At 42.0% G+C, this 24315-nt stretch overlaps 1 protein-coding gene and 1 non-coding gene across 7 annotated transcripts in view; one reads left to right on the top strand and one right to left on the bottom strand.

Moving 5' to 3' along the window:
- The window catches only part of HDAC8 (histone deacetylase 8), a 234955-nt gene extending 211401 nt beyond the window's left edge, over nt 1-23554 (bottom strand). For 5 of the 6 annotated variants that reach the window (XR_010838576.1, XM_059050425.2, XM_059050424.2 and 2 more), the window contains exons 1-4: nt 23075-23532; nt 22505-22557; nt 19836-19966; nt 17063-17204 (exon numbers count right to left, since the gene is read on the bottom strand). Coding sequence is in view for 5 of the 6 variants with exons in the window: in XM_059050425.2 (XP_058906408.1) it covers nt 17063-17204; nt 19836-19966; nt 22505-22557; nt 23075-23299 (551 nt within the window). In the remaining variant the exon portion in view is untranslated. Of the gene's footprint in view, nt 1-17062; nt 17205-19835; nt 19967-22504; nt 22558-23074 lie in introns of all 6 variants that reach the window. The other variant, XM_059050421.2, reaches the window with a different exon arrangement.
- Nucleotides 20960-21067, top strand: LOC131749044 (U6 spliceosomal RNA). The gene has a single exon (XR_009333164.1). It is a non-coding gene; the product is annotated as a U6 spliceosomal RNA (small nuclear RNA).
- Nucleotides 23555-24315: the final 761 nt, after the last annotated feature.

Raw genomic sequence — 24315 nt, 5'->3', positions numbered from 1 at the left:
AGAGGAAGGAGATATGGGGATATATGTATATGTATAGCTGATTCACTTTGTTATACAGCAGAAACTAACACACCATTGTAAAGCAATTATACTACAGTAAAGATGTCAAAAAAAAAAAGAATGTGTGTGGGTAGTTGGATTAAATATTTGAAAATGCGTTGAGAAAAGTAAAAGAAAGTTGAGTTCTATCTTAGTGATAATACAGTTCATATTAAAGACAGGTTGGGGTAGAAAATTAAATGAAGGTAAAACTGTAGAATCACATGTGGCTCTATCCAACTCTCATTCCTTCTTCTCTTCTTCCACAGAATTCTTGGTTCTTATATTTAAACAGCAAAACTGAGGAAACAAAGACTCTCACTACAATTCAGACATTGGAAAAAAATAGAAAGTCAGACCAATTAATTCTACAGATACACATTTTGAATTTGTACCTTCAATTTTCATTTAATTTTTCTGAGAAAAGATGATACCACCATGGGTTTGGTGACTATGGGCAATAAATTGCAAGGCTTACTCAAAGTGTACACTGTTGTAGAAAAATTCACCAATGCTGTAGATACTTGCCCTGCTCTATCAAGGACCAGCTTCAGGAACTGTTCCGATTTATTATAAAAACAGGTACTGGGAAGAACAATAAAGAAAGGTTGTATGTCTCAGACTATTTGAAATGATTCCGTTAAATAGACTGAAAAACACATTAAAATACCTAAAATAGACTGAAAAATATATACTACTGAATATCATGACTAGCACTTCTCAAAACCGTCCAGGTCATCAAAAACAAGGAAAACCTGAGAAAATGTCACAGCCCAGAGGAGCTTAAGGAGACATGACAACTAAATGTAACGTAGTATCATTACACGTGGATGGGACCCTGGGACAGAAGAACAGTATTAGGTGAAGTCTGAATAAACTATGAACTATATCAATATTGGTTCATTAATTTTAACAAATGTATTATATTCATGGAAGGTGTTAATCATAGGAGAAACTGGGTATGCAATACATGGGGACTCTCTGTACTATCTGCTCAATTTTTCTGTCAATGAAAAACTATTCTTAAAAAGTAAAGTTTGTTAAAAGTGGGTTCTATTTCTCAGGCTATTTGAAATGATTCCACTAGTGAAAAAGATCTAACACTTGAGGGCCTAGCTCACGGGCCTGGATCAAGGGCACTCAGAGACTTCAGCCATCAGATGACAACAGGACAAGGACTCCATACCCCCATAGTAATCCAGCTCAGAAAGTTGCAAATCCAGGCACCCAAAATCCCTTCAGAGAATTTCAGTGGGAACAGTTGATAATTAAGATAATAAGCAAAGCCTATTTAACTTTCTTCATCCCAAACAACCCTACAGCTTGAAAACACATTGTAGGCAGCAGGTTCCAAAAGCAGTGAAATCCCCATTTGCAGAAGTCAAACTAACAATTGGGGGGTGGGGTGGGGGACAAGCCATCCCTGGTGACTTGCATCCTCCATCAGCTGCCAGCCCCTCCTGATGGAGAGAGGAGTTGGTACGGGAGCAGCCTGGGCCTTTAGCAACTCCTACCTCAGGCACTACGACGTTGATGTTGTCTAACACTATCGCTTACACAGATAAAGCACCCAAACTCCAAGTCAGACTCTTGCCTTCCTCTTGCCTAAGGACTCTGTAAGCACCAAGGACCATGGGAGCTCTATTCGTCAGTCAGGTTATGAACGCTAAAGGATAGTTTCTTTCTGTCTTTCTTTTTTTTTTTTTTTTTTGTGGTACGCGGGTCTCTCACTGTTGTGGCCTCTCCCGTTGAGGAGCACAGGCTCCGGACGCGCAGGCTCAGTGGCCATGGCTCACGGGCCCAGCTGTTCCGCGGCATGTGGGATCTTCCCGGACCGGGGCACGAACCCGTGTCCCCTGCATTGGCAGGCGGATTCTCAACCACTGCGCCACCAGGGAAGCCCCTAAAGGATAGTTTCTTAATGGAAATACTGACCATGGTTAATTAGTAAAACACAAATTTCAAGGTGAAAATCTCTTGATTCTATATATTCATCCTTTCATTCAAAGTATATATATTTATTAAAGAAGTATTATGAGCCAGATACTGGGCTCATGAAAGAAATTAGCTCAAGAGAACACTCTGAACTGATGAAACAGTTTAGATGAACATCAGATCAATAAATAGAAATGTGGGTGACGTTAATAGAATCTCATCAAGCAGAGAACATTCTTGATTTAACCTCGCACGCCCTCTACTGGTCTCTTGGTTAAAATGCAAAGCTTATATAACCCACAGTTTGGTCGGTCATGTTCAATATGCTGGAAATCTGACGTGCTGACTGCTCATTGGACTTGGTGAACACTCAAAACTCTGACTGCTGTGTGGAATCTCCTCTCCTTCTCTCTCTCTCCCCCCTCCCTCTGTCTCTCCCTCTCCCTCTCTCTAATACCTGTTACGATACTACCATTGATTCATTCAACAAATATCTATTGAATGCCAACCTTCGAAGGCACTAACTCATCTTTCCAATTTAAATAACTTTATTCTTTATTTTCCAAACTTTTTGACATTCCATAAGTCAACTGGTAGTACCACGAGAGACACTCCCCCAAAGGGTTGGGAATCAATGTTTCCCACTCATCTCTCTCTGCCCATCCATTCCAACTTTTATACTCGATCATTCATTCACCCAACAAAATTTTTTTTGAGTTTTCTATGTGCCAGGTAGAGTTCTAGGCAGTGAAGCTACAGTAATGAACAAAACAAATAAAAATCCCTACCCCCTATGAAGTATATATTCTAGTGGGAGGGGGTGTAAGGCATGAAATAAATAATGAATAAGTAAATTAAATAATTTTTTAGACAATCAATAGTATGGAGAACAATAGAACAGGGAAAGGGCAATGGGAGGCTTTTTTTGCAGTGCAAATTTTAAAACATGGTCAGGGAAGGCCTTATTGAGAAAGTGATATTTGAGCAAAGACTTGAAGGAGGTGAAGGGGCATTAACTGGGAGAAGGATATTTCAGGCAGTGAGAACAGGAACGGAAAGGCCTGGAGGTGGGAACACGCCTGGTATGTTCAAGGGAAAAGAGGAGTCCAGAGGCCAGATAATAGCGAGGAAAAGAAAGGAACAGTAGTTCTACAGGGGGGAAGGAGAAACAGGGGGACTACATAGGGCTTTGTAGGCCGTGGTAGGCACTTTGGCTTTTACTCTGAGTATAACAGGGAGCCAAGGCAGTGTTATGAACAGAGGAGTAATAGGATCTGACTTCTGTTTTAATAGGATCACTACGTCCGCCATGTGGAGAATAGACCAAACAGGGGCAAGGCCAGAAACAGGAACGCTAGTTGGGAGGTGGTTGCAATAATCCGAGAGAGATGATGGCAGCTTGGACTAGGGTTGTAGTGCTGCAGGCAGTGAGAAGTGGTCAGATTCTGGATATATTTTAAAGATGGAGTTGGGATTTTTTACAGACTGAACGTGCGGTGTGAAAGAAAAGGAGTCAAGGATGATTCCAACATGTTTGGTTTCAACAACTGGAAGAGTAGGGCTGCCATATGAGGGGGGATTAGGAGTTAGCTTTTCGACATATATTAAGTTTGGGATGTCAACCAGACACCCACCAATCAATCTACTCTCTACCATCTCCTACCTAGCTATCCATTTACCCACTCAGATTTCTCTATGTCACAAATCCCTTGACATCTCTGTATGTCTTTCGGTGTGCCACTTCCAATGTTACTAACAATACTACCTCCTACTTTGGCAAGAAACTGGGTATTTTTGATGTCTCCCTTCGCCTTACCCCCAAGAGCTAACTGATCACCAAGTTCTGTCAGTTATGCCTCTAAAATCACTCTCAAGTGCTCTTCTTCCTTTTCACATCCACTGTCACCACCTTTGTTCATACTTTCAAGATCTCTTCCCTGGTTTTTGAGCATAGCAATTTGATCTTTTCCTTTACTAGTGAGACTGGGTAGATGGGTCCAGTGGATCTGGGGTCAGGAGGTGGAGGCAAGGGGCAGGGCATAAGTAAGAGGGTCATTTACTCCCTTCCCTGGTACCTGAACCTGAAAGCGAATGCCAGAATTACACTTAAGAGAGAATGCTAGGGCTTCCCTGGTGGCGCAGTGGTTGAGAATCCGCCTGCCAATGCAGGGGACACAGGTTTGAGCCCTGGTCCAGGAAGATCCCACATGCCGCAGAGCAACTAAGCCACAACTACTGAAGCCCACATGCCTAGAGCCCATGCTCCGCAACAAGAGAAGCCACTGCAATAAGAAGTCCATGCACTGCAATGAAGAGTAGCCCCCCTCGCCGCAACTAGTGATAGCCCGCATGCAGCAACAAAGACCCAACGCAACCAAAAGTAAATAAATTTAAAAAAAAGAGAATGCTGAGGTTGAGATGGGAAAGCATACCTATAATAAGATTATGAGATCAAGGTTGCCTTGGGTGCCCCCCCAAATACTTCCTGATCAACAACCTTCCAGTGAATCAGACAGTGGGCCAACCATGATGCCACTGGAAAGCTAACACCTCTTTCATGATGAAACTGGTCTCGCAGCCTTAGATTGCTGGGGCTAATTGCAGGGTACAAGGTAGACAAGTGCATCGGGGAGTAGCACGACTGGATGAGTGATCATGGAGTGAGAAGGGCATGAAGTTCTAGGGGCTGCTGATGTAGGAGGTGTGTGGGCAGATGACTGAATTTCACTTCAAAGGTTTCCAGGCAAGAATCCTTCAATTTCTGCCATGGCAGATAGGGCTGTGCCAAAAGGAAATCACACCTGAATGATCCAGCTAGTGTAATTCATATATGGCAAACACTTTCCGGTGCTTAGTATGGGCCAAATATTAGTCTATGTACTTTACACACATTAGTTTGTGTAATACAACTGCTTTGTGAGGTAGGTACTATTATTATCTCTATTTTATAGGTGAGGAAATCAAGGAACAGAGTTTAAGCAGGTTGTTCAAGATCACATAGGAAGCGGCAGTGCTGGGATTCAAACCCAGGCAGTGTGACTTGAGTCCCTGCTCTAAACCCCTCTGCCATGTTGTATGGTGAAAGCTAACAGAATGTGCCCTTGGGTAGTCCATACTCGGGTCGTCAAGATATTGACCAGATCCAGGGATGTCAGTGGTTCTAGCAAATAGCCAGGGCGAGAATGGGCTGGGAATAATTAATGCCATGAAGGGAAGAGGTCAGGATGGAGGGGTATAGTGGATTAGAAATGAATTCTGAGGAGGCTGGGGGTGGAGAACCAATTGTATTATGTATCGGAGGTGTAGCAGTACTGCTGCTCCACCAGGACCTGGTCAATCCATATGGCCTGGAGGGTTGTCTGCTGGTAGTGGTATGGAGGAGAGGTAAATGTGGGGGAGGAGGACTTTGAATGGCATTCTCCAAAACTAGTATATGAACTGGAGGCTGTGGTTGGAGAGCAGATAGCTATGGAACTTGTGAAAGTGGAAGGCCTTTTAGATGCATGGGCAGCAATGGCTGGGAAAGAAGGATCCACCCGTAAGAAGGTCTTACAGATGTGGGAGGAGGAAAAATCTGCACTGAAGTTCATTGGGATGATATCCCAAGGAGCTGAAGGTTACCTTGGTGTGTCTTTGTCTCAACTGCATCACAGAGGTATACCAGAGGTTAGGTCAGATATGGGGCAACTAGAAGTACCCTTAGTCCAGGAATTCTCAAATTGTGTTGTGCATCAGAATCACCTTAGGGAGGCACTGGTTAAAAAAAAAAAAAAGAATATTCTTGGGCTTTACCCCTAGCAGGTCTGATTCAGGAATCTTCATTTTAGAATTAAGATGCAGGTGGGCTGCAGACCACAGTATGAAACACACTCCATGAGATTATATGCAAGTCTGAATAGGCTATGTTGGCCCACTGGAGGGGTGCCCTTGGGCACAGGCAACCCCTGATCCTAATAGAATGGGGCACCTTGGAACAAAATAAACCTCTGGGCTGCCCCAGGATGGACCTGGATCTTTATATTCTACACTTGCACCTGCCTGTTCCCCATGCCGTGGCTGGGGTAAGTGGTTGTGACATCCCCAGGCTGGAACCCATTTACACTGCCCCTTGATATTCTGAAATCTGCAATAGGGTGAGTGTTTTGGGAAGGGTCTACTTGGCCTGATACAGGCTGCGTTTACAAGTCTGCCCCGGCTCCTCTGGGCTATAACGATTTGAGCTCATGGTCACAAACTGCTTGTCCCTCTCAAAGGAAGTGTCTCCCTGTCTTGAAGGTGGCCTTGATCACTAAGAGCTCTCATTCCCACTTGGGGTAATTGGCCTCGTTCAGGGCCAGCTTGGTCCAGAGATCAAAAGTACCCAGGTCCTCCTGTGACAGGACAATCCCATCACCCCCTCCTCACCCACACCCCCGTACCTGCATGTTGAAGGCATTAGTCAGTGGTATATACCAGGGCTGGGGTAGAAGGCCTTCAGCTACCGAAAGGTCATTTTTGTGTCTGGGGACCAAATTCCTTTCTCCTTAAGAGAAAGGATACTGGGGAAGTGAAGATGCAGAGGTAGTAGATGAATTGTGGGCAGTATCAAGGGGGTGCTGACGTCTTCAATCATTTTAGGGACTTCATTTCAGAAAAATGTATATCTTATCCAGCACTATGTAAACTCTGCCCAGAAACATCACTTTCACACTTTGGGGCTTGGCCTGGGGATAGTGCTACTGTAATCATTCAACTACCATGTAGCTCAGACATTCTGTGACATCTCATTAAGTGAATTTATCAAAATATTGCCCAGGTAAATATACTAGGAGGTGGTGTGTGATCTCACTTGCTGGAAGCAGGTGGGGACACTGCACAGGAATCTTCCACTCGTTACCTTTCTTGATCCAGATGAGGTTGTAGGTGCCCCTAGGGGATAGATAGCTCTGTGAAGGCCAGAGCCTTATGGGATTGAGTTAGAAGGTTCTGGGTTAACAGAAAGGATTTTGAATAGTGATTACACTGAGGACAGAATAATCTTGACAAGAAGAACCCCCTGCTTATTTTCAGAAAGGGTCTCAAGGTTAATGTGGAAGAGAAGGAGAATCTGATGAATCCTGCTGCCAGCTGCTGTCCAGTTTTTATTTTATAGAAGGCCTTGATTTTAGACTCAGAGAGCACCTGCTCCTTAGAAAGAAGAAAAGTCCTGGATATCAGCACTATAGCACAGTCATCCTTGGCAATTAGGGGTGGTCCCTGTGTCTCTTGGTAAGGAGTATCTTCATTTGCCTTATGAGTATGGGCTGGACCTAGAAGTGGAGGCTGAACAGTGAATTCATGTGATGTTTGGGAGGTGTAGGGGTATAGGGAAGGCTGGCAGTGAAACTCTGACAAAGCAAAGGGCCTGAGTCTTGAGGCCAATCGTGAATAGTCTACTCTCAGCCAGGAGCTTATGGGCAAAGGGGATGTGGAAGTGCAGTGGGTGCAGTACCAGGGCTCACTTCAGCTGGACAGGCAGTGGGACCCCACTGGACCAGAGACTTGCCTGAGAGGCTACCTAAGACCCCCTGAGTGTAACCCAATCTAGATATAAGTGACTTTCATCAAACACTTACTATGTGCCAGGCTCTTTCCTAGGCTCTTTAATGCAATGATCAGATTTAAGCCCCATCACCCTATAAGGTGGGTACTATTATTATCCCTAATTTACAACTGAGGATACTGAGGCACAGAGAGGTTTTGCAACTAGTAACTGATGGAGCTGGAATTCCCTGTGCAACACTGAACCACTGTATTAGACTATCTTCCCTAGATCTCATCTGATCTGGGCTATTATGGGAAAGGTTTGTTTATTTTGTCTCATGATGGGTCTGTTCTGCAGGTGACAGGATGGAATGGGTGTAAAGAGGAAGTGATAAGGACATGTGCTCCATGGCTGAAGGAGGAGTCTGCCTTGGTGCTGAGGCGATGTGGCTGACCCTGAATCCAGGTTTCCATTTTCATGCAGTGATCTATTGGTTTGGAAAGGCTGGAGGTGGGATGGTGTCAGTAGAGGAAGGAGTTCCGGCTGCTTGGTTAATGAGTTATACTGCACATACAGCACTCTGGAGAACTGGAACTGGAATGCAATCCACTGTCATTCACTCTGCATAAAGAACTGGAGCTCTTGAGGACAGAGCTCTAGTAGCTTTGATCCCAACTGCTAGCTGGATGGTAACTAAGAGCTGGAGGTCTTGTTCTATATTCTTCTTGAGTTTGCCAAGACACAAGGCAGAGTTATATGGCTCTATCATTCACTGCCCCCAGGTGGAAGTCCCAGAAACCAATGGCATTCTAGGGCAATAATCTCTCCTCTCCTAGCAGCGAAGCAGGCAGAGGGGGCCCAGCTGGCACAGATCCCATGTCACCAGGTGGGAGGCTGAAATGTCATGGGATAAGATGGCAAATAACAGAATTGTGGCAAGAAGAAGGGCAGGTTGAGCTAGAGATGGATATAAGTCTTAAGTGGATTATCAGAATGAGATAAAGGAAAATACTGGGAGCTGTAATGCAGAGTCAAACAGAAGAGGTGAGGATGAGGAATAGCCAGTCAAAGTGGACAAAGAAGATGCGATCTCGGCAAATTCTGGAGGTTAGGAGTCACTGTCCTGTACTGGGTTTTAATACCTCCTAGTACATGTTTACATGGAAAGAGTGAGTCTCATTTAAGGGGATCTAGATGGGACAAGATGGCTTCTTAAGAGACTGACTACAAAAAGCAGAATCAAATAATTCAAAGAGGCCTGTGAGCAAGTGATAGAAGTGGGCAAGAGTCATTTCATGGAGAAAGTAGAGGCCATGGGGCCAGCACTCACTAGTAGGCAACCCAGATACTTCTCTGCTATACCCTCCTTGACTCCTTTTGCTCTGGCTTCAGAAGAGGTGGGCCTCCTCCTCCCAAAGCCGTTCCTCCCATCCTCCACTGCCTCCTCCGAGACTTTGCTCCATTTCTTATCCTTCTCATATTTCCATTATTTCCCTTTCAGTCTACAAATGTTCTCAAAGCTCTTAAAACAAACCCAACAAGTCAGCCCTCAACCCTTAGTTTCCCTTGGCCACTGCCCTCCTCTTTCCTTTCTTTCTCATTTGAACTTTTGGACAGATTAATGTTCCTTTCTTGTCCATTTCTTTAGTTCCTGCTCAGCCCTCAACAGTTTGTATTCCCATCACTCTCCAGAAAGTTCTCTTACCAAGGTCATTAATGACTATATTTGTTGCCAAATATGACTGATACTTCAGTACTGCTCTGGATTGTTGAGAGCTCTTTTCTTCTTTAAACTCTTCTGTTCCCTTGGTATCCTATGGTCCTTTTCTATTTCGATTACCTGGACAGTCCTGATTGCTGCTTTTCAGCAATCCAGATACTGAACTCACTGGGGCTTCTTCTTATACTTGCCCGTTACAAGTTGGTATTTCCTGGGGTTCTAGGCTCTATTTTATTTTTCTCCTCACTCTCTGCCTTTTCCCTAAGTAATCCCACCCATTTTCCTGGTTTGCGCTACCATTTCATATACTGGCAACACATCTTCTTCTAGTTCCAGCTTCCACCTCCATCTCCAAATCTCAGAATCCAATTTCCCTGGGTACTACCTCTGCTGCATACCACCACTTACTCCTGTGTACTAAGGTGGTATAATTCAGGGGTAAAGTACACAGGTTGAAGAATTAGATTGCCTGGGTTTGACTCTCATTGCTCTACCTTAGTTCAGGTCCTCATCACTTGTCAGTGAGAGTGCCAATACCCAATTCAGTCCCTTGACCTACAGTCTACACCTCCTTCAATCCATCCTCTATAACTTCAGTCAGTTTCCTAAAACACAAATCTAACCACGTTACTACCTAACATAATATTTCAGTGCCCCCTCCATTTCCTACTGAAGAGTTTCTCAAAGTGTATTAGAATCACCCCTAGATTTTGAATGTGCAGGTTCTGATGCCCCAGTCCAAACCTACTTGATCAAGATCTCTGAGAGATCTAGAAATCTGCATTTTTCAACCAACTGATTCTGATATACATGAAGCCCTTCATGAGCCATTTCCTACTTTTCTACCTCATCTGCTGCCATTATCTACTTTGAACCTTAACCCTCCAGCAATGTGTGTAGTTCCCCCAGTCTGCCAAGCTATTTCACAGTGCTGCTTCTGCAAGGCCCTTCACCTCCTTGTCTCCCCAGCACACTCCTCTCCATCCTTTGAAGTCTTCTTCACCACAACCTCCTTACTGAGAAATCTTACTTTCCTTCTCTACAGCTGTTTCTCAACCATTTTTTCATTATCATTCCCTCACCCAAGGAGCCTTTTTAGACGCTTTTTTCTAATTGACCTCTCCACGAAATTTTATATCACAGATGTACTATACATCTGTTATGTACTGTGACCCTTTGGAAAACCATAAACTATGTAACATCTAAGTTTCTTGCCGCCCCCACCCCCGACCTGCCCTGGCAAGAATCAGTTTTTGCTCCCTTGGGGGCAGTATCACCCCCATTGAGAATACATGCTCTGCAGCAGCAGAAGACACTGCTATCCAAACCGGTCTTCTTGAGGTTCACCTTTGGTTTCTCTGATAAGTCTTTTCTGATTATCCTCCTATCTCTCTGACCACTCCTTCTCAAGACTCAACTTTGTAGGCCTTTCTTCTCTTGCCTCCCTTGTAAACACTGGCATTCCACAAGGCTCATTATTTGAGTTTTTTCCCCTGTATTATTTTACACATGCTTCCCAGGTTATTTTGTCTATTTCCTTAATTTTAATTACCACCTATCATGCTACCGGCTCCCAAATCTGTATCTTCAGTGAAGATGATTCTCCTGAGCTCCAGCCTCTTGCTAGTCTAAGTACGGGCCACAAATTGGCAGCCTTTAGTATTGCCTGGGAGTTTGTTAGGAATGCAGATTCTCAGGTTCCCCCAAGACCTGAACCAGAATATCCATTTTAATAAGATCCCTGGGTATTTTGTATGCAGATTAAAGTTGAGAAGTCATAGGCTGGACCCCATTGCCGACTCTTTAATAGACATCTTTAATTAGATGCTCCATAGGCAGAGCAGTCTCCATCCCCTACTCTTCTTGGTTAAAGGTAGCACAATTACTCAGTCATCTACACAAGAAATCTAGATCACTCATTCCTTATCATTTATATCAAACTGGTTACCATTCCTACCTATTCTAGCTACTAAATGGCTCTTGAATTTATTCCCTCTTCTATGCTCATCACCACAGCTTTCACCTCCTTTAGGATAGATTATTATCACAGTAAAGGTCCTAACAGATTTCTCTGTCAACATTCTGGCCCCCAACACTCACCAATTTATCTACCAACTATTGCCAGAATCATATTCCTAAAATGCAAATCTGATCATGTTACCTCTTCCTGGCTAAAGATTCCTTCAGTGATTCTTTACTCTTTAAAACCAAGGTCTTGGGCTTCCCTGGTGGCGCAGTGGTTGAGAATCCGCCTGCCGATGCAGGGGACACGGGTTCGTGCCCCGGTCCGGGAAGATCCCACATGCCGCGGAGCGGCTGGGCCCGTGAGCCACGGCTGCTGAGCCTGCGCGTCAGGAGCCTGTGCTCCGCAAAGGGAGAGGCCACAACAGTGAGAGGCCCGCCTACCACAAAAAATAAAAAAAAAAACAAACAAAAAAACAAAAAACCAAGGTCTTAACCAGAGATCCACACATGGGCTGTAGATGCTTAGACTTTCTGAAACTATAAGGAAAAATTTGTGTATGTACATTTTTCTAGGGACAGTGTTATATAGCTTTCATCAAATTTTCAGAGGAGTCCATGACCAAAATAGGTCAAGAACCACTGACTTGAAGGATCAAGTCCAAGCTGTTCAGCTTGGCAAACAGGACCCTTCATACCTCTCCCACCTCACCTCCAGCCACTTGCCTATAGGAGCCCTTTGTTTCAGCTTTAATTATAGACTTGGAAGTGCCCTCAGCTTTCACACCTCTGTGCCTCTGCACATGCTGTTCCTGAAATAACCCCAAGGTCACATACACAACTAGTAAGTGGTGCAGTCCACTCCTTCTGGACACCCCACTACCTTGTATCTAACTCTAGCATACACTGACCATATTATGCCTCTATTGTAACAGCTTCCCACTTTGTTCCAAGCAGTTTTTATTATAAAAAGTTTTATTAATAAAAGTAATATAATCATATTAGAGAAAATATAGGAAAATATATGAAACAGAGAAAAGGTACATGTATATATCTGTGTGTGTGTGTATATCCACATATACATATAGTATATGTATAGTGTGTATGTATACATATATACATATATATATAATACTATCATCTTTGTCACAAAGTCACTGGTATCATTTTGTTGTATTTTCTTCTAGAAATTCTTTTCATATGCAGATATTTTTTACATATCTCTAATCAGAGTGAATATATGATGTTGTAGCTACCTGCCCTTTAAAAGCAAAGCCAACAATATACGATATACATTTTTTCTTGTTATGTAGTTGTCCTAACCACCATTTTTAATAGTTATATAATAGCCCATCAAGTGGATATGTTGCAGTATACTATGTAACCATCCCACTGTTGTTGAATATTTAGGTCTCCTTCCCTCCTTTTTTCTTGGCTATTATACATGAAAGAGAAATTACCATCTTCATATACACAGCTTTTCCATATTTTGGATTGGCTTATTTCCTTAGATTACCAAGAGTAATAGATGTATGAGTTAAGATCTTTCTTCCTTTGGTGCAAATTTGGTAGAAGTAAAATATATACATGTATATATAATGTTTCAATTTTTCTTCCTCTAATTATTAGCGATACTAAATATTTTTCATGTTTGTTTACTATTTGTTTCCTCTTTTGTAAATTGTTCATGTCTTTTACTCATTTATCTGAATATTAGTGTTTTAAAAAATCAGTTAGAATAGTTAATGATTTTAACCCTTTGTTAATATTTGCTGTAACTATTTTTTTGCCTCTTTTTATTTTGGTAAAATTTTAGCTGCAAAAGTTAGAAAAAAATCTCATTACAGAAATTTTGAAAACTAGAGAAACACATTTAAAAAAATCATTTTAATTCTGTCACCCTAACATAACCACTATTATTATTCCCACTAATTTAAAAAAATGCATGTATTTTACAAAGTCGTAATTGCAGTGTGCAAACAATTTTAAAACCTGCTTTTTTATTAACCCAGAAGTATTTTTCTGAAATGCCCCATAGTCTTCATAATCATCATTTAAAATAATAGCATAATATTCCATGGAATGGATTCATCCTTTCCTTATTGCTAGATATTCATGTTATGTCTAATTTTTTAAAATAAATAACACTGGTAAATATCTTCAGGTAAATAGTTTCTTTTCCATATTTTGAATTATTTTCTTAGGAAACATTCTCAGAAGTAGATTACTAGATAAAAGGGCATTAATACATGCTGGCTACCAAACTGTTTTCTTAAGGGGTTGGCCCAAACCACACTATTACTAGCAAACTGAGTACCATTTTTTTTCAGTTCTATTAAAGATAGGCGTAAAAAGAGGCTACCTACTTATCTGCATTTCTTTGATTAGTAGTGATGAACATTGTCCCATGTTTTCCAGTTGTGCTTAAAACTCCTTTGTAAATTGTCTATTCATGTTCTTTGCCCATATTTCTTCTTATACATCATACTGTATGAATGTCTGAGAAAATGCAAACCTGTCACATTTTGTCATATTTATGTCAAATATGCCTTTCTAGTCTGTGTTTAGATTTTATTTTTGAAATGGCCATAAAATTTATTTTGGTTTTAAAATTTTATACAAATATGTTGATCTTTTCCTTTGTTTTTCTTCTATTCTTTCCTAAGCTTAGAAAACTATTCCCCTTTAGAAGCCTGATGAATATTCATTCATTCTAGGTTTTTTTCCTAATTTGCTTTTTTATATTTAACTCTTCAATCCAGCTGCCACTTATTTTAGTTTATTACAGGAGATGAGGGTATAAATGCTACAAGCTGTCACAACATCATTTACTGAACAATCCTTTCCAATCACTTGCAACACATCCTTTATAACTGATTGAATTCTTATATGCAGCAGTCTCTTTGGGGAGTGTACTATAACATCATTTGTCTAATCTTATACCAGTGGTACCAGTGTTTTCATTATCACAGTTTTGTATGTTTAATACCTAATAGTATTAGTCTCTCATTACTCTTCTTTTGCAGAATTTTCTTTGAAAATCACTCTTCTTTGGCTTCCAGATGCAATTATTTGCTGTCTTACCTCTAAGAGATAAACTTCTTGAGGGTAGAATTGGTTTATTTCCTTAGACTATTGCTGAGAATAATAGTACTGGGTCAACAGGTACAAACACTTTCCCCACTCTTAACATTTATTTCCAAAGTTTTCAAAGAGTGTGCCAATTTCACTGTAATCCTGCCAGCACCTGGATATTTTGAAATAAAAGATCTTTTTTCAAAATCGGTAGGGGAAAAATGTACCATGCTTCAATTTCTGTATCTCTGCTTATTAGTGATGATAAAAATATTCTTGACACTATGTAGGTGCTTAATCAATGCATGTTGAATGAATAAATGGCATGTATGAACCTGTACATATATTTGGGGATGCGGGGGTTTAAACAGATATTGTGGTTATAAAAGATAAATGCCCGCTAGATGTAAGTTTGTGGGCTAAATGCCTGTAGTCCATCTGCAGAGAGGTTCTAGAGGCGCCAAGAACCCCTCGGAATTTGGACCTGAATTGGGGCAATCTCTAGAGACTCCTGGTAATTTATATTTACCACAGGTATGTCTGTTTCCAGGTAGGATCAACTGCAAGCTGTCTGAAACAGTTAAGATAATGGCGTGTGGGTATGCCCACGCCTGCATACAACCCAGAGGCAGCCATAATTGGCTGGAGATAGAGTGTGTTTCCTTTGGCAGCAAAACAGTAATAAGAAGTGGCAGGTACCTGGGTATTCCACTGCAAACTGACCCAGGCCCTAGGAGGCCTTAAGTGGTGAATTTAAATACATAAGCTGCTCCAGTGCCACATGCAGAAACTAGAGCTGACTTGTAGGATTAGGCATTTCCCATGAAACCACACTACTTTTCTTTTCAACTTGCTAAGCATGAGAAGGCACAGAAGTCCTTGGTTCAGAGAAGCTTGGTTTTGTCCCTTTTATGTATAGCTTGAAGCAGACAGGGTCATTTTTTCCTCCTAGAGATCACTGTCTTGATTTTGAATTTTTTTAATAGAGCAAAAACTAACAAAAGGCAGGTTGTTTCCCTTTGTTTTTAAGGTCATGTAAAACTCATTACTAAACACAGCTTCTCTATGCTCCATCACCTCAGCTGTAGATTCTAGTAGTAAACTTACTCAAGGATTTCCTTGGTCATGAAATCTATCCATTTGATGAAAAGAATTCCATATTATTACCTTAATCTGCATATGCTGAAATTGTTCTCAAGACTTTATTCTGAAAAATGAAGTGCTGTTTTCTCTAGACTCAAGAGCACTAGAGTATCAAGGTCATGGCAGATAGTACGAACAACTGGTGTGTGAATGATGCATTGGCAGTTTCTACCACTGCTGCTTTATTTCACTCAAATAGCACATTGATAAATTGAGTTTTTAAACTCCCTGTCCTCTGGAGGGGGGGATAAATTAGGAGTTTGGGGTTAACAGATATATACTACTATATATAGAATAAGTAAACAACAAGGACCTACTATATAGCACAGGGAACTATACCAAGCATCTTGTAGTAACCTATAATGGAAAAGAATCTGAAAAGTATAACTGAATCACTTTACTGTACAGCTAAAAGTAACACAACTTTGCAAATTAACTATACTTCAATAAAAATAAATAAATAAATAAATAAAATCCTTCTCCTCCAACATGTACTACAGCCATCTTAAGCAAGATACCAAATGCTGAATAAGTGAATAAGGCTCAGCAGCCCCTGTCAGACACAGAGTATAGATGTTTGAAATGTTAACATCAAACTCCAAAAGGACTTTGCCTGTAACTCCAAGTAGCACCCAATAGCTGTTTCACAAGCCCTTTCTCCTTAGGATAACACCTAACTCTCAGTTGCCACTTTGCTGCTTAGAGATGGCAGCATAAGCCTCCTTTTTAAAAAAAACTATTTATTTAATTTATTTATTTTTGGCTGCATTGGGTCTTTGTTGCTGTGTGCAGGCTTTCTCTAGTTGTGGCAAGTGGGGGCTACTCTTCGTTGCGTTGCGCGGGCTTCTCATTGCAGTGGTTTCTCTTGTTGCGGAGCATGGGCTCTAGGCACGCAGGCTTCAGTAGTTGTGGCACATGGGCTCAGTAGCTGTGGCGCATGGGCTTAGTTGCTCTGCGGCATATCCGGATCCTGGTCTGGATCTTCCGAGACCAGGGCTCGAACCCATGTCCCCTGCATTGGCAGGTGGACTCTTAACCACTGCGCCACCAGGGAAGCCCTAAGCCTCCTTTTTGAGTCTTCAGCCTTTTGTTTTAAATCTGTTCTCATCAATTCTCCATCTATTCAAAAATCTGTTTGCCACTCCTTTCAAGAACTAGCTCTAAAATTCACCTCTTCCAAGACTTCCATGATTAATTGCTCCCTATTACTAAATCTCTTCAGCTCATACATATATTCAATTGGTACCAAAATTGATGTTGCTCCCTAATTATTCTAGTTTTAATAATGTTTCTAGAGTATAAGTTCCTTGAAGACAGGGGAATTTCCAGAAAGCTTAAAAGGAATTGAAATTATCTAGATATCTAGATTAATATCCTTTGCTCTGCCCATTTTCCTGATGAAGTGACTGAGACCGAGAGAGGTTAATCTGTCCAAGTCAGTCAGCCAAGTTTGTAGAAAAACTAGGCATAAAGCCCAGGTGTCCTGACTTTCAATAGTACACTTTCCACTATACTATGTCACCTTTTATTTTACTTGTATCTCTTCAGAAGGTGTAGTAAAGTGTCATACACACACACACACACCACGTCTCTCAGTAACTGCCAATACAATAAACATAAGAGTTTACATAAATAAGAAACTGACTCAAGGAAAGAGATAGAAAGCAGAAAGGTCATTTTCTTACTTCTTTGCATGATGCCACCCTCCAGACCAGTTGATCGCTACTTTGCACATTCCATCAATTAGGCACTGGGCAGCTGTGATTGTAGCCCCTCCTACAGCTGCTGCATAGTCAAATATTCCTTCAGTGGCTGGGCAGTCATAACCTTCAGGCAAACATCAGAAGAGCTTGTTAAAAGATAAGCTGGAAAAAGAGGGATGTGATATTATGATTTATAATAAGGAATATACAGTTAACCCTTGAACAACATGGGTTTGAACAGCCCAGGCCTACTTACAGGTGGATTTTTTTTTTCAGCAGTAAATAGTACAGTACTACACCATTAGCAGTAGGTTGAATCCGTGGATGTGCAACTGCAGATGTGGAGGGCTACCTATAAGTTATACTCAGCTTTTCGACTGCACGGAGGGTAGGTGCCCCTAACCCATGCGCTGTTTAAGGATCAACTGTATTTCTTCCCAGTTTGTGGCACAGAGTTCCTAAAATTCTTGGAATTCCTAAATGAGTTATAGATGTGTCTTAGGTATATTAATGAGGTAACTTGTGGACCACATCTAAGGATGGGGGTTGGTTGCCAGTAGAATTATGAGGGTTGGAACTATCAGTTCCAGCCCCCTGACCTCCTGTGTGAGGCGAGAGGAACTGGTGATTGAGTTTGTAAAAAATGAATAAACAGAAACTTCAATTAAATAGTCAGGAGACCAGAAGGGGGAGCTCTCACACCCTGAAACGATAACCAAGTTTAACAAGACTTCTCTTCTTTCCTGGCAAGGACTCGGTCAATGAAAAGCCATGGACTCTTTTTTTTTTTTTTTTTAACCATAGCTCTCCCAAGTTCTTTTTTTGTGTGTGTGGTACGCGGGCCTCTCACTGTTGGGGCCTCTCCCGTTGCGGAGCATAGGCTCCGGACGCGCAGGCTCAGCGGCCATGGCTCACGGTCCCGGCCGCTCCATGGCATGTGGGATCTTCCCAGACCGGGGCACGAACCCGTGTCCCCTGCATCGGCAGGCGGATTCTCAACCACCGCAGCACCAGGGAAGCCCCTCTCCAAAGTTCTTTTCCCTCTCTGTAAAAGTGTTCTCCTTCCCTTGCCACGGCTTGCCATGGTTGCAGACCCCAAATTGCAATTCTCTGCTGATCCCAAACAAACCCATCTTTTTTTTTTTTTTTTTTTTTTTTTTGCGGTATGCGGGCCTCTCACTGTTGTGGCCTCTCCCGTTGCGGAGCACAGGCTCCGGACGCACAGGCTCAGCGGCCATGGCTCACGGGCCCAGCCGCTCCGCGGCATGTGGGATCTTCCCGGAGCAGGGCACGAACCCGTGTCTCCTGCATCGGCAGGCGGATTCTCAACCACTGCGCCACCAGGGAAGCCCCAAACCCATCTTTGATGGAGAAATATCTGGCAGCCTACTTGTTTAGGTCAACAAGTTTAATCACCAATTGGCCAATGACTTAATCATTCATGCCTTTGTAATGAAGGCTCCATAAAAACCCCAAAGGAGACGGTTTGGAGAGCTTCTGGGTTGGTGAACACGTAGAGATTTGGGGAGAGTGGCACACTTGGAGAGGGCATGGAAACTCCATGCCCTTTCCCCATACCTTGCCTTTATGCACCTCTTCCATCTGGCTATTCCTGAGTTATATCCTTTAATGATTAACTGGTAATCTAGTGAGTATATGGGTTTCCTGGGTTCTGTGAGACGCTCTAGCAAATTAATTAAATCCAAGGAGGGGGTCATGGGAATTTCTGATTTATAGAGAGTTGGTCAGAAGTACAGGTAACCACTTGGACTTGTGTTTGGCATTCTGAGTTGGTGAGGTTGCTAGAACCTCCAATTTGCAGCCTGTCAGCCAGAGCACAGGTAACAGTTTGGGTTTGCAATTGATGTCTGACGTGGAGAGAAGTCTTGTGGGACTGAGCACTTCACCTGTGGAATCTGATGCTCTCTCCGGGTAGAGAGTGTCAAAACTGAGTTAAATTTTAGGACACCAAGCTGGTATCCTGAGCATTGTTTGGTGGTGTGGGGGGAAATTCCCCCCTCCACACATTGGAATTGGGTCCAGTACCCTATTAGGAGGAGTAGGTTGAGGTATGACAATAACATACCCTACCAGAAAGCTACTGGGCTAACATCAGCTCCAAATGAGAGCTAAACGCCTTCAATGTCAGGGAAGGAATTCTTTAGTATTACAGCTAGAAAGACTAAATGTTGAAGATTAACTAGTCACATCCTATAGATGGAGAAACTGAGGACTGAGAGGTGATATGTCATATCTGTGATGACACAGAGCCAGGTCTGGGACTCCCTGGTGTCTTAAGCCCGCACCCCCGCCCTAAACACACACCTCCAGTCCAGTGTTCTTCTACTAAATCATGCTGTTTCTCTAGACTATCCTATTGGCCACTTATGGTTTTTAAAAATGCAGCTGTTTAATGAGAGATAAGGTATCAAACTTAGCAAGAACATAAATATACAATGAAGTTAAAATATAAGGTCACAAGACAGTTAAATCAGTGAACATACAGCCAGACCCAATCTGGACACTGCTATTAGGGTGCCAAGCAACTGAAAGGTTTTCCTCCATTTGATCCAGCATTAATTTTGCTCAACTCATATGGGACTGTGGTTAAACGAAGAGATTAATATTGTGGTTAACACATTAGTTGTTAATTTAAAAGTATTAAAGACCATCATGCAAGTTATAAAAGATTAAGTAGCTATGATCTATAGATGGAGGTCGTCTATCTCCCGTCATTGCCTAGTAATGACTTTACCTAGTCCATATTCTATGGAGTCTGGATGATCATCATCTCCTTCTTGGCTGACCTTCTGGAGATGCTGCAGATAGGCATCAGTGTGGAAAGTGGCCATCTCCTCCATGGAGGCCACTTTGGGTTTAACTATCCTAATAATAACAGGGAACAAAGAAAGGTGAGTGAGTATGCCAGAACCTGGAAGCAGGAGCCAGCAGTTGGAGCAAAAATACAACTTCCAGCTTCTGGTTCCAGGAGGCTGAAGCAATAAACATGTTCTGTTCCTCCACTGCAATACAGTCTTCATTTCCTCACATCTACGTGGTGACTCCATTAAAAAGGGGTGAGAGGATAGATATCTCCCTTGAGTTTATAGGAAGGTTTAAAAGAAAGAGTTATTATATTTAAGTTAAATAATCAGGTATTAGACAAATTTTGCTCTGTGAGTTACAACTTTCATGACAAACCAGTAGGAAGATATATTTTCATTTGAATCAGTTTTCCTAATTGGGCAAATACAATCCTTTCAACTATATTTTTACTTTAATAGGCAGCTGTATTGTCATGAATTTTGAATTTGGAGTCAGAGAACTCGCTTCCCGTCCTAATTACCAGCTCTATAACCTCAGATAAGCTGACTGTTCTGTAGTTCAGTTTCCTCATCTGTAAAGTGGGGATATCTTATGGGACTTAGGTGAAGATTAAATGATAACATACATGAAAATGCTTTGTGGATAACTGTTATTATTATTAATATTAAAGGATAAAAAAATAGGCAACCAAAAAATGTTAAAGTTTCTATAATTGGTCCCTCACATCTGCCTCTGAGAGGAAGGAGAGAAGGAGCAAACAGGCTGGAACTGGGCTTTGCTCAGAAGCTCTCAACCCACTGTTCACAAGAAGTGAAAATAGGAGTGACGGAGAGAATACAGGGTGCTAACCTAACAACAGGACTTAACCACCTCTAACTTCTAGCTGCCTAGTCCCCATATCCTCTTCCTGACTCTGCCACTGCCACTACTGCTCTCTAGCCCTCACCACTGAAAGGGTGGTCTACGGACCAGCAGCAGCATCACCTGGGAGCTTGTTAGAAAGGCAGAATTTCAGCCTCCCCTCAGACCTACTGAATCAGAATTTGTACTTCAGTGCTCACTTCAGCAGCACATATACTAAAATTGGAATGATACAGAGATTAGCAAGGCCCCAATCAATGCAAGGATGACACTCAAATTTGTGAAACATTCCATATATTTTGGATTGGGAGTTTGGGCTTAGCAGATGCAAACTATTGTATAGAAAATGTAGAGACAACAAGGTCCTATTGTATAGCACAGGGAACTATATTCAATATCCTGTGATAAACCATAATGGAAAAGAATATATATATATATAAATCACTTTGCTGTATACCAGAAACTAAACAATATTGTAAATCAACTATACAATTTTAAAAAAAAAGAATTTGTATTTTAACAAGGTGATTCATATGCACATTCAAGTTTAAAAAGCATGACCCAGGCCACAGGGAGGCATTAATGGTTTTTTTGTTTGCTGAAGGGGAGCATGCCCATGAGTTTCTCCTGAATTAATATGGTTATACAGGCTACTACCATCACCAAGCAAGCTCAGCCTCAAAAAGTAAATATATATAGCTAAGATCCAAGGAGTCTTACTACTTCTTCAAGAAAACATGTCTACACCCTCAGAAGTGATAACTCTGCCCATTAAAATAAAAATTTTACAGTTTCTTGTACCATGTTTCCCAGCCCTAATTGCTCCCTCTTTTAATACCCTTCCTCTTCCTTAACAAATCCTTACTGAAAGCCTCCCTACTTAACAGCAAGGAAATTAGACAGTTTTGCTTTGATTTGATTTCTTGTTTGTCAAAGTAATTTTCTGAACTGTTAAATAACTTTATGGAAAGCATGTAGTTTTTCTGTTTACGAAACATATGGGTTAAAAAACGGTTGAAAAACATTCATAAAGAAGCTATTCAATAAATGATTTTGTTAATAATAAGGATAAAATTTACACTACCTTCTGGGAGATAAATGAAGCATATCACACTAGCCAGCATAGACAGATGCTCACCCAATTGGCCAGAAAATGTCACAAATAATCCTACAAGTGTCAGGGTTATAATGTTTACTCTTATAACGACAAACAGCAAGTTCATTTTTTTTTTAAATAAGCACTTAGCTCTGTGCTGAATTATGGCCTTGGTTCCAGGAGTTTCCTTTGGTCTTGACTGTTTCCAGGCTCATCATTAAAGTTTGGTGGTGGTAATGGTGTATCTAAAAGTCTTAAGTTGAACCCATACTCTCAGATCTGGCTTAGGAAAGACCAAAAAACAACCCCCAAACCAGAACACCTCCCAGCTGAACATCTTTTTTTCTATCAGATAGGTTTTAGTACCCATATGTACTCACTCCGAAACCTCCACAAAACACCTAACCCTAGGATACTTCCCTCCCAGCAATAAAGTCCTATTTCTTAACTACTTCATGCACTTTTTTCGAGTTTTCTTAATTCTTCAAGAGCTTTTACTAGGTTACAGGCAGATTACCAACACTGTGAATCACAAAAAACTTTTAAAAGAGGACCATTCTCTCCCTAATTAGCCCCACTGTGAAGCAGGAAGTTAAGGCTATGAACCCCTGGGTTCTGGGCTCTGTTCAAGCACAACTTACCTCATTTGCTTATGCAGTGCATATGCTTCAATCAAGGAATGTACCATACTGGCCTAAAAACATCAGAAAAAAAGGAAGAAAAAAAAGACAGAAAATAGTCTCAAATGTTTAATTCAGAGAAATCCCATCGACTTCATCATCCTGAACAAAGGAACTAACTTTTAACTCCCCTCCCTTCTTTTTACTTAACAGTTACAAAGCACTTTAGACAATACAAGTATCTAAATCGCTAAGGAGAAAGCTATCCGGCCTTACGGAGGTGGTGGAACACTTTTCTCCTGCAGCTTCTTCTCCACTTCGGGGATCCCTGGCAGTAGAGACACCATCCCCTCCATGCCATCCCCTCCCCCGCACCTCCACCCCACCCCCACCTGTCCGATGGTCGCCCCGCTGCGCTCTCAGGAAACTCTCTAAGGGAACACTTCCTCCATCACCTGGTACAGCCGCCCAAATTTCTGCTGAAGATTTCCCCCAGCCCTGTATCCTCTTCGCTTCCTAATGCCCTCCCGTCCACCGGCCCCCCCACCCACACCTCCAAAACCCACGGTCTTTCATCCCAACCTTTCTTACCCGTTTGGGGACTTTGGCCAGGGAGTCGCACATGCTAACATACTCGGGACTGTAAATGTAAACCGGGGGCAGCGACTGCCCACCGTCCGCCGGTTCCTCCGGCTCCTCCATCTTCCACTTACAGCCGTTCCGGAGCCACCGTCCGATTCCGGCTTTTTTCGGGCTCAGCCCGGGCTCCGGTTCCTGCTCCTCTGATCGGCCGCAGCGGTGCTCCCTGGTCAACATTCCCTCCTAGTTTCAAGATCGCCGGTGACACTGTCCCTGCTCCCCATCCAATTGAAGAAATGCATGGGCCTTCTCAGGCCAGAACCCCTACATTTAGTGACTACAGTTCAAAAACGGAGGTCGGCAGATATAAAAGCCCAAATAGCTGCCAATTAGGATCGATATTTTATAGCACAAATAAGCACAGTCAAAACTAACCATTGTTGCCCTACGGGGCCATTTGAGATGAAGTCAGACCAGCTTCAGAGCATGCTGGGAGATGTAGTTTCGAGGGATTTGAGTAGCGGAAGAGTCGGGGCTAATTACTAAAATAGCCGCGAATTTGAGTTTTAGCGCTAAAAAAAAAAAAAAAAAAGGATCAGTGTCAACGCTTTATGAATTGTCTCAATTTGCAAACACACCCATATAAATATCTAAAGACAGACACAATGTGGCCATTAAGAGCCCAGCACCACCCAACACATCAGACAGGCTCTTTTTGGTGGGGGATTAATTAGTGGTACAAACTGTTGGAAAAGTTTACACAGTCAATTCTGTGCCGCAACTTAGTTCACTGCTTTTCATCATTAACTATCCATGTCCATATAAGAGTTAACAATTTCAGTAATTTACTCTGGCAAAGCTGGTACCACTTTCCCAAGACGCTGGCTGGTACTCTGTAAATTGCTTCATAGATTCCAGTCAAACAATGATGTCAAATCACTCCTTGAAAATTCACTTGGAGTTAAGTGTGTAAACAGATACTTTCAGTGATGTTTGGAAACTGCAGCTCTTCTTCTTTCCCTCCTTTTTTCTCCTGCAGCTATACAAGGGTTAGGGAAATATTTTAGGTTTAGTGTGAGGGTTCACATTAAAGAGTATCCTGGAGCAGTTTTAGAACATCAGTATTTCCAGGTTCCTGGGAGACCCTATGATCTGATGCAAACTAGCCAATGCCCAAGGCCCCAACTCTCACATCAACATGAATTGACCTCTCAGACAATCCAATATTCTAGTTTGCTTTTTTCCCCCTACTC

This window comes from Kogia breviceps, chromosome X (genome assembly GCF_026419965.1).
Source record: "Kogia breviceps isolate mKogBre1 chromosome X, mKogBre1 haplotype 1, whole genome shotgun sequence".
Classification (NCBI taxonomy): domain Eukaryota; kingdom Metazoa; phylum Chordata; class Mammalia; order Artiodactyla; family Physeteridae; genus Kogia; species Kogia breviceps.
Note: the sequence above shows the minus strand (reverse complement) of the source record. Positions and strands in the feature narration are given on the sequence as shown.